The sequence below is a fragment of the Photinus pyralis genome, unplaced genomic scaffold, assembly GCF_008802855.1.
Source record: "Photinus pyralis isolate 1611_PpyrPB1 unplaced genomic scaffold, Ppyr1.3 Ppyr1.4_LG7, whole genome shotgun sequence".
NCBI classification, from domain to species: domain Eukaryota; kingdom Metazoa; phylum Arthropoda; class Insecta; order Coleoptera; family Lampyridae; genus Photinus; species Photinus pyralis.
The window spans coordinates 28,678,241-28,689,987 of NW_022170738.1; the positions used below are offsets into that span (position 1 = coordinate 28,678,241).

Consider the following 11,747-nt stretch of genomic DNA (forward strand, 5'->3'; position numbering starts at 1 on the left):
CTGAATTTTTTTATTCTTACAGTTCGAATTGCTCGGAAGATTCCGTTTAAGGCGCGCATGCCAGGTAAATCCTATCTGCCTTATTTGGAAACCAGAAGGGCATTACAACATTCCGTTTTAAGGAAAACTAGAGGCCGTGTTATACCTACAGCCCTGTGTCGGGGCAGAATACCTACCTCAAATAATAGAACGTGAAAGCCATTGCATTTAATTAATTGATAACAGCGAATTAATTGATACGAGATTTTACAGAGCAATGCGTATTTTTATACCGCAGATACTCTGTATAACCAGTATAACGCATATCTATAGAGATTAAATTGTAATTTGCAGCATCATTATTTATGACTCCCACACTGTCGAAGTTTGGAATAACAATGCAATGTAAATTAGCATTATTCAAAGTGCGAATATTGAATGAACGAGAAATTGACGTGATAACTGTATAGAGGGGCAGTTAATTGTATTCAGGATTTCAAAATTTTTGATATAAAATGAGTTCATTTGTTCATTTTGTTGTAACTAACTGGTAGCAAATTTAATTTAAAATGTCACGAATTGAATTAAGTGTTTTCCAGAGAGGGGAATTGCTGATTATATTGGTGTGTAACGCTAAAAAAATGTAGGGCGTACCTATGCACAACTGAAATGCGAGGAAGCAGTCAAAGGAAACGGAGCGTAATATTTCACTTCCCTAGTAATTAACAAAGGGGATCAATAGCTACTTAATTACTCTTATATTAGTTGTAGGGATCGCGGCGATGGTTAGTTGTGGTCATATAATGTACAGTGCTTCGTTGCCATTTACGTTTGGTTGAACGTCGCCCAATTTAATCTCAAATTTAACTCTCCCTGAATAAACTGGGAAATATAAGGGAAATAACAATGAAATCCAGTAACGAAATATCAATTTATCAATTTTATCCAAAATCAAATCAATAAATGAAATTAAATTTCACTCTCAAGACGAAATATTTCCCGTGAATTCCCCAAGATTACGTTAAACTTCAAATAAAACTCGCAGTTACTTCCCTGCAAAAATTCGCATCGCCCATAACGCCAAGTAGCGACCTCAATTCCAACGTTCAGTCTGAAAAATCTAGAGTAAATCGAAATTCCCAAGTCACATGGGTCGGTATCTAATTAACTGATTAATGCCTGAAGGGCCTTGATCCACTCGTAATTCGCATCAGTACGTTTACAGTTATCAATTATGTAACAACTCTAGTGGCATAGTGCCCCACATACCTTATGTAACAACTCTAGTGGCATAGTGCCCCACATACCTCAATCCAATAAGAGGGCTACTCGTAAATCAATAAAGGTAGTGCAACAATTTGCAATATTCAGCAACATTCCTAAATGAATGCCGTACCACGCGGTATACATAATAGCCGTACTCACGTACTCAATAAAAAATCACATAAAACTCCGCCACTCTGAGAAAATTTCAGAAAACCCGTCCGATTCAATTGGAATCAAAAAATACATATTATGTTTAATCGCCGAAGTTATGCTAATTAAATGTTGCATTTACGACCACATGGTTTTTCACTTTTTAAACTGCTGGACACTGCCTTAAAGCGTGCTTGCTTGCCATAGAATTAATGAATTCCGGAAAAGGAAGTTAAAGTACGAAATGGTCACCTGTGCGAAAAAATCCCACCAACAGGTGGCGCCAGTAACGAGAGTTACAATTTAAGTATGCCAGAGAATACCAAACAATAACGTACGGTATGGTGCCCATAAAACAAATGCAAGTGTTTGCGTAAGGCGAAAATAAACTGTTACAATATCCGTTTTTTTAAGGGAGTGATATTTTGGGACCCAGTTTCACCGCAAATAAATGTTCATACTAGTCATGATGCGTGCACTAAACAAAAATGCGACTGTGTTGCGAATTCCATAATAGGTAGTTGAGAAAATGCGCGTCCTCCAATTACGTTTTAAACCTGTATAATTTATTGGCCTCGTTAGTCATTAAAAACTTAACACAAGCTTTTATGATTCCTAAAAATCTGCGTTTGCGAATAAATATCAACATCTGATCGAATATGGACATGAATTGTGTTAAAGTTAAGCTTTTGTAGATGCATTAACATTAATTATCACTGACTAAAATCAAAGAGAATATAACGTAAATGGCGAAAATCACTACTCTTTGCTAAAATTAAGCCTTTGAGAAATTATGAATCCAGTTAACGACAATTATGTTGTAAGTGAAACTAAACTGCGATGAAATGTGCGAGCGTCTAATGTAAATTATCAAAGTGTAAATACCCCTTCGCTTGCCTGTTTTGTATTTAACAATTATTTTTTAATTTTATCACTCTACGAATCTAGATTATAATGGGCCGGAGAAATGTGTACTGGATGGAGTAGTTGGGAAATGTTTACTGCAACTTGCTTGGTCACTGGTTTACCATAAAAGGAAAAGGTTTTTAGCAGTTGAGTGAACCTTTAGTAAAAAAGGTTTTTTTTTATTTTCAGGTTACCTGTCAATCGAAATTTGTAGTTCACGTTTACATTGCACGGATTAATTTTAGTGTCTTAAATTGCAGCGACTCTAGTTTGGTAAGATGAGTAAAATCCGTTCCACCCCATATCTCAACCAGTTTTATAACTATCAATAAAATACAACTGGCAAAGATAGCAAGTACTTTCCCTACGCCTGTATACAGGGCTCGGATATACACATGACGTTTGCTAAGAGGATATTTTATTATTTATTTTATTATTTATCATCTTATTTCATTAGGTCGATAGTATCGATTCTTTAATGTGTATATGTGGGAAATAAATTTAGGTTACTTTGCTTTACTTACTTTACTTATACTTATACTTATGCTTTTGCTTTTCCTTTGCTTTTGCTGATTATTATGGACAATGCGAATTTACTGGAAAACGTGCCGAATTCGTCCTGGACTAAAGTACAACTACACAAAAATGTTGAGTTTCCAAATCATGCATTAAAAGTGAAATTGCTGGAGATTGTTGCAAGGTTTGTTTCCTTAAATTCCATGCAGCATGGTGTATTCGTAGTAGGTAATACTTTTAGTTTCGAGCCTAAAAATTTGTTATGTCAGAAACAAACCTTCAATACGGTATGGTGCTGATAAGGCGGCATTAGAAAATGGGCATACGGTACTATGATTGCTTCCCTACCATTTCGTTTTATATTTCAAACAACACTATAACCGACACATTGGCGAAAAAGGTTAAGCAGATAAAATTATTTAGATATGTGGCAACAAGCCACATTGATGCAGTTACACCTGGAAGCACTGGAACTATTTGTGGCTGTTGAAGTTGGAAAAGTAAAACAAAGACATCAATAAACCACATTAATATATTAAAAGCTCGAATGCGTTTCGACAGCAAGACTGTCATTATCACAAATGATACCCCCAAGCAGCACTATCTGTATGGCTGCCAACATACCATTTGTTGCATCTTTGAATAAGGTATAATAATTAAAGGATTACATGATGCTACGTAAACATACTTAGTGGTGACTTCATAATACACTGATGACGCTGATGATTGAATAACGCCTTGTAAATGTCAATTATAAAATTTTTTGAACTGTTGTAAATGTGGAAAATTCCAAATTCCAAAACATTTTTGAACAATGAATAATTTCCCTAAGGGAGAGGGGGGGCACCTATAAAAATAGGGTTAGACAACAATACAAATGCCGAAAAATTAGGCAAATATTCGAAAAATTGATAGAATTTTTTTAAAAATCCGAAAAAACAAAAAATCAGGATCAGACAAATTAAAAAAAAACTGTCTGTTATTAATAACGTTTGGCGTATTCAATCAGTTCGATCAGGAACGGCATAAGTTCATCAATTTTCATGATTTCTGTAGAGGGATATGTATAAAAGGTAATGTTCGCAGACATTCTTTGTGAAAAAAATTATTAAAGTAAACTCAAGAGTAAACCTAATTTGTAAGTTTTTAACAGGAATCCCTAGTTAGTATCCCGTTAAATGAATAGTTTGAAGGGGTGCCGTGTTTCAGTTTTAGATCACAGCCAACCATCAACAAATAGTTATTTACATAAAAGTCCGGAAAATGATACATTACTGGGGAGGCAATATTGAAGTGCGAGGTCCCAGTCAGACAATGACATTTTACTGACGAGTTTTGTATGAAATTTTACCCAAAATCGTTTTCAATACAAAATTTTATATACAGGGTGTTACACGACCGTTCGAAAAAAAAAAATCGGGTTGTAGAGGGCATCAAAACAAGCACTTTTTCCAAATAAACCGAGGGTCCAACGTGGTTCGTTTGGGAGCCACCCCCCAAAGAGTGTTGAAATCTGCATTTCTTCTTTAATTTTTTTCTCAGCAACCATAAGAGTTACAAAGTCGGGTGGCATGTCTTTGAATAGGTTTTTGGGTATGCTCTTTCCGATTTTGCAATTTTTTTTTCAAAATTCCTACCCCTAAAGGGCGCACCCCTAAACTAGGGTGCAAAAAAAAATTCTGATTTCGACGAAATTTGGTATCTGGGGGTTTTTTAACATGAAAATCACGAATCTGAAATTAGTTTTTGAAAATTCGAAAAAAAAAGTTCCACTGCAATTCTTGGCGGGACAACGAAAATAGAGATAATTCCACGAAATTTGTTGTGTACATACTAAACGAGTTAAGGAACAAAACTGTCGAACAGTTTTTTAAAATACCTTTTCAAACAAAAGTTATACTCATTTGAATGTTGGTCCTTCGGGTCGCGAAGTGTCCCAAGCCTACTAGTAAGCCATAATTTCGCATGTGTTTTATTCAGTTGAAGATAATCTTAAAGGTCACGGTTCATTTTTTCTAGAAAACATTTGGCAGTTCTGAAAAGAACTTTTTTTGTTTTTAGTGATCAGTAACGGACTTCACTTCTTCCAAAAATGAAGCGATATGCTTATGCAACATTTTCAAAAATGCCACCGCCAGCAGCCACGCACAATCTGCATCTCCTTGGAACAGAATTTGACGACTTCAACACCATCATAGGATTGGTTTTAATAACTTCTGAAGCTGCCATCACGCGAGCAACCAGTTCTTCCACCGAATCGATTATTCCATTTTCGCTATACACTAAATTTTTCAGGTGCCCCCACAAAAAAAAATCTAGTGGCGTAAGGTCGGGCGATCTCGATGGCCATGCTACTGGACCACCTCTTCCGATCCAACGATTGGGGAAAGTAGCGTTCAAGTGATCGATGACGGCACGATTGAAGTGGAGCGTGTTCTTTTGGAAGTTATTTTTCAACCTAAGATTATGAAAATTTTTGATCATAGTGAAAAAGTATCATACGGAAAGTGATTTGACTTTTTCCCCTACCTTATTTAGATAATAAATAATCGATCAGCGCTTTAAGATACCTTGGTAGGTGTTTTAATCGATACATCGAATTTTTTAATCATTTAATGACCGAATTAATTCCAAATAACAAAATATCGACTCAAACCGTTAATCTTTTGTTTTTGCGACATTGTCAACCAACACATGCGAAATTATGGCTTACTAGTAGGCTTGGGACACTTCGCGACCCGAAGGACCAACATTCAAATGAGTATAACTTTTGTTTGAAAAGTTATTTTAAAAAACTGTTCGACAGTTTTGTTCCTTAACTCGTTTAGTATGTACACAACAAATTTCGTGGAATTATCTCTATTTTCGTTGTCCCGCCAAGAATTGCAGTGGAACTTTTTTTTCGAATTTTCAAAAACTAATTTCAGATTCGTGATTTTCATGTTAAAAAACCCCCAGATACCAAATTTCGTCGAAATCAGAATTTTTTTTTGCACCCTAGTTTAGGGGTGCGCCCTTTAGGGGTAGGAATTTTGAAAAAAAAATTGCAAAATCGGAAAGAGCATACCCAAAAACCTATTCAAAGACATGCCACCCGACTTTGTAACTCTTATGGTTGCTGAGAAAAAAATTAAAGAAGAAATGCAGATTTCAACACTCTTTGGGGGGTGGCTCCCAAACGAAACACGTTGGACCCTCGATTTATTTGGAAAAAGTGCTTGTTTTGATGCCCTCTACAACCCGATTTTTTTTTTTTCGAACGGTCGTGTAACACCCTGTATAACTTTTTTGTGTCTCCCTGCTTCAAAGCTTTGTTTTCTGTAGCCAAATTAGTCCAGAAAGTTATGATTTGCTGGCCTAGGCCGGCAAAAATATCACTAAAAACTGGTTGGTGGAACTGATTTAATTTGCAATGACAGTTCTAAATTTAAATTAAATTGTTAGAATGATAGGCATATTTTTTGTGCAAATTCCATTTTAAGCACTTTATGGCTTGGTAGGTAACATAGTAATACGTATATGTAAATGCGATAGGTAAGTACCCTAATCAAGAATTGTAAGTTTCACTTACAAGTTTTCGTTTAGTGCGGTTATGACACTTGTACATGTTTACTGATGGTAACCTTACGGTTTATGGCAAAAAACAGAGAGCTAATTGAAAGTATAGGAAATTGAAGTTTACCTACTTCCACACTCGATGCCAGGAATGCCAACAAATGGTTTCGCATGTAAATTAACGCAGTCAAAAAACACAACACTAAACGGATGAAGAGTAACGACACTATATGATTTGTAATTATTATTATTTCTGCCATTGTTAACATTAAACTGTATACATTATTCCATAAATTATATATCTACAAGCAAGTATATTTCTCTGAAGATGACAGTTTCCGAAAAGGAGGTGTACGCATATGAAAACGGTTTCTTGTCGATATCTATGCTCATATCTATAATGAAAATTTCCGACATCAGTTACTTCCGTGTAGTAAGACGATAATAATCAAACGACACTGCATACACCAAATTGTAGATTTGCACGGAGCAATCATCGGCCCTCTTGCTGCTCTCCTCGTAATCGACAGCCAACGAGAAGTAGATATCCAAACAAACTTGTTATCATTCTTATATGTAATGGAATTAATATGATAAATCAATTTGCAAATGAAAACATTGCAACCCAATTCTCAAAATAGGTGTAAGCCGTAAGCACTAGCTGAAATTGAAATACATTTCAAGGTTATGTTTCCCATTGAAATCAACTTACTACTTATTAGTTTTAGCGCAGCTTCTTTTAAATGTTATGAACTTCTTAAGACTGGGCTAAGCGTTTTAGAAATTTGTAATAATAATTAAATTAACGTAAATGCTTTGTTTATTCATTTAATCACAATTAATGTGGAATAAACACTGGTAAATATCGGTTGTGAATTGACATGCTTGTGCTACCAACCGCCAACTGTCTGTGCTACCAACATAACATCGAAATATTGGAAATTTGAATGCAAGTATGACGGCTTAGGAGGTAGAAATATAAATTTTAAAATGAACGTTGTTCCCTCAAATTTTTTACTTCGACACAAAAAATCTTGTGTATTACACGTCCATAAAAATGTTTTGCGAGTATTCGTATTGCAACCTTACTCACACTCGCAAACATCCATTTTCTGGACTTGATACAAATAACTATTGATTAATGTCAATCTGTCAGTGACGTCTGTAAGGTGACGGTGCGGCCGGTAAAGTGACAGGGGCGGCCAGTAAAGTGACAAGCGGCAGGAAACGTAGTCTGCTCTGCCTCTGTCATGGAAACTAAAATTTCCTAACAGAAAGTACCCAGACAGCACCAAACGTTCGGCGAACGTTTATTTTATAGCCAAATAATGCCCCAACGTCCCGGGACTTTAAATGAACGTTCAAAGGACGTATTTTAAAGGTTGTCCCAGGGACGAACTGAGGCAAATGTCTTGCGAACGTTCATTATAAGTCTCATGTCTGTTAAGATACAGGGAACGTTCTCTGGACGTTTTTAAATTGTATAGTAAAACCTACCTTTATAATTCTTGAATTGGTATAGAATGTAATTATTATAATTGGACCTGGGCGCGTTCGGAGTGATCTACGTTCGCAAATAGCGGTGCACATAATATCGTATAGGTACGTACTGAATTCGTTAATGTTTGCCAATTGATGTGAGTTGCAATTAATATTTAATACCTGTGTTGATTTCGTATACCTACAATGCCAAAGTATAAATTAAGTCGCTCATCTTATAGACATGCTCAAGTTAAATCAAATCAACAAATTGTGCAACTTGAACATACAGGTCTGTTAAATATTAGTAATACCACCAATGGTTTTATCGACGAAACTTCCATTGACAAAAACGTACTGCAGTTAGATGATTTTGATTATTCCTTTTTGTCCTCTTATGTTGAAAAGGAAAACACTGATGCTAATTTTGTAACTAGCTGCGATAAGAATCCTAAAACGCCTATCTGGAATGATCTCAGTAATGGTAATGAATTAAATTTTCGCACAATACATAATAAATCACTACCGCTTGATCTTGATCCAAGTAAATTAGCTGATTGGGCGATCGAAAATTCAATCACACATGCTGCAATTAATAGTTTGCTCAGTCTGCTTAAACCATTTCATTCTAATTTACCAACAGATGCCCGGACATTGTTAAGTACACCCAGAAAATTAAAGTTAGATATTATAGAACCAGGGCATTATTATCATTTTGGGTTGAATATTGCTGTTACTAAATTAATTCAGAAATATGGTAAAAACTTAGAATGTATTAAAATTTGTATAAGCATTGACGGTTTGCCTCTATCAAAAAGTAGCAGTAATCAGTTATATCCAATTTTATGCAATCTGTATGAAAATCCACAGGTGGTTGAAACTGTAGGTTTGTATCAGGGATTTGACAAACCAAAAAATGCCAATTTGTTATTAGAGAGGTTTATTGGAGAGGCAGTGTCTTTAACACTGAATGGTTTTCACTGTAATGGTTACATTATTCCTTTTAAAATCGTTGCTTTTATTTGTGATGCTCCAGCAAAAGCATTTATTTTATTTACAAAGGGACATACAGGTTATAATTCATGCTCAAAGTGTCACATTGAGGGGACTTTTATAAATAACCGTGTTTGCTTTCCTGAGGTTGATAATTTGAGACTCCGAACTGATACTGATTTTAGGGAAAAAGTAGACGATGGTCATCATGTTGGAACATCATTAGTTGAAACAATACCTAATTTTGATATGGTAAATGATATTGTCCTTGATCCCATGCACTTAATTCATTTGGGGGTAATGAGGAAGTTATTGATATTGTGGATAGAAGGAAAGCCAGGCTCAAAACTGCCATCCTTGAAAGTAAAAATGATTTCGGATCATTTATTGTCACTGAAACACAACATTCCAATAGAATTTAACAGAAAACCTAGGTCACTTAGTGATATTAAGCGGTTTAAAGCTACGGAATTTCGGCAGATTTTATTTTACACAGGACCTCTTATTTTAAAATCAGTTCTGTCTTTTGATATGTATTTGAATTTTCTTTCATTACATGCGGCAACAACAATTTTATCGAATTCTACTTTGATATGTGAATTAGGAGATTATGCAGACTCTTTATTTAAATATTTTATTACTACATTTGGGGTTTTATATGGAAAAGATCAGATATCTCATAATATCCATAATTTAATTCATATTTCTAAAGATGCAAAACAATTTGGTATCTTGGAACAATTTTCTGCTTATCCCTTTGAAAACTATTTACAGAGGTTTAAGACATTAATCCGAAAAGGTGACAAACCCTTACCCCAAATTATAAAAAGAATAATGGAACAGCACTCTAGTCAACACACTTCTACACAACTTTTTGAAAAATTTCCCGTTCCTAAAAATCCTCATTTCGATGGGCCATTACTGAATTTTGAGTATTTAGAGCAATACAAGCAAATTAATTTTAATAATTTTATATTGAAGTTGTCTGAAGCAGATAGTTGCTGTTGCTTACATGACAAAACCGTGGTACTAATTAAAAATTTTGTGAAAACTGCTGAAAATTTGTTTATTATTGGACAAAAATTTGAACAAATTGAAGATTATTATACAGAACCATGTAAATCATCAATTTTAGATATATTTCTTGTAAGTCGGATTGGAGCTTTATGTTCTTGGAACGTAAATCAAATCGCCTTTAAATGTGTGAAATTCCCATTTGGTAATAAATTTGTAGTATTTCCCTTGTTACATTCTGCAACTACCAAATAAAATACCTTATTTTGGTTTGTGAATACAACGTAATTGGATGAACATGTAAATTATGTTTAATTTTAATTTTCACGCTTTTAGTGGAAAGTGTCTCTTATTTTCATTCTCTTCATTTAGAAAGAAGATATTTTCAAATTATGTATTACAATGCATGATACTAATGCGTTAGTCAAGAAGAGGCACTTCCCACTACAATCTGATTTTTATCACTTTCATTTATTTTTTCTAACTGATATTTTTCTATGCATCTATCTATGCATAAAAAGCATGCCACACAATGGGAATCTCACCTGGTCTGTCATCAAATTCCCAGAAGAAAATTCTGTATCCGTGGTACCAACCTCGTGGCTACATGGCAATATATGCTTCTGGCCGCCGTATAATAGAAAACTGTTGCAAGACGCAATTGAGAAAGGGGACCCTCCCGATAAAGAAGTTTGGCAGCAGTTTCAATTTTTACCCTTAAGGAATAATATATTTGGTAAGACACTAATTTATCACTTCTCTATAATTATTGAAATTATGCAGATAATTTTAAAGAAGCTGAACGTAAATCACGCAAAGCAACAATAACTTCAGATTTGGATTCACAAATGGAAGATCATCCTGAGCACATAACAAGTAAAAGAAAAAGGAAAATACGAAAAATGTCAAGTAGCGATAATGATTCTTCGGGAGATGACGAAGATATGAGGCGTAAACTCCCAAAACCTCCCCAGCCAAATTTACATAAACAAAGCGTCTTTTCGCAACATTCATCAAATCAAGTACTTCAAACATTTACTGATTCAGAAGAGTTTGGGAATAATGACATCACTGATGCTGTGAATACGTCTTTCCCAGAGGGCTTTCGAGACGTGAGACCGCTTTCGAGTAATAGTAATAATAACGGTTATTCCACTACCATCACATCCAAGTCTACGCAAGTTGATAAGAATAATGTTGGTGATATCACAGGTAAGAACTATTTAAATATATGTATGCATCTTATAAGTGTACATTATTCTAGAATATCTAAAAATGATTTTGCGGAAACAGAACATATTGCAATGTATGGTCGCTGATATGAACACAAAGCTTCAAAATATTGAAAATTCTATCCAGAGCAATAAACAAGCAGATGACAAAAATGAATCTGACTACGACTCTTCACTTTTTGTATTGATTGAAAATTTGCCAATCAATTCCAATGAGACTCTCAAAGAAGTTGAAGATTTCTTATCTGATGAAAAAAAATTGAATGACGCAGTAAGTTTAATTAATGACAACATTCTGAATTTCACATCTTGTTTATAGGTAAGGGAAATTTCCAAACTGGGAGGCAACACTGCATATGAATTTATACTTAGAGTGACAAAAAAATTAATAACAGACAGATTCGCTGGCAATGAATTTAGTTTCTTGGGAAGGAAAAAAAAAAAACGATTCATAGATTTGAAATTGGCATTGCTGTTAAAAAGTAAGTTTATATATGTTATGTATTAGGTAATCTACAGATACTGTAAGAGAATAGTAACGGCCAATTTCCCTATTAGCGTCATTAAAGAATTTATGCAATTTAAATAGGTAGCGCTTATATTAACAAATCTCAAATTTTTAAATTCGACGATTTGATAAATATCACATACTTTTCT

At 34.6% G+C, this 11,747-nt stretch overlaps 1 protein-coding gene across 2 annotated transcripts; it reads left to right on the forward strand.

The window, feature by feature from the left end:
• Positions 1–7,887: 7,887 nt before the first annotated feature.
• LOC116176956 lies at positions 7,888–11,572 on the forward strand (the record flags this gene model as incomplete). Of its 2 annotated transcripts, XM_031495806.1 has the most annotated exon segments (5): positions 7,916–7,974; positions 10,380–10,594; positions 10,642–11,070; positions 11,123–11,361; positions 11,410–11,572. In XM_031495806.1, coding segments are annotated over 4 exon segments (1,045 nt in total), but the record flags the coding sequence as incomplete, so codon positions are not given.
• Between the last annotated feature and the right edge of the window lie 175 nt (positions 11,573–11,747).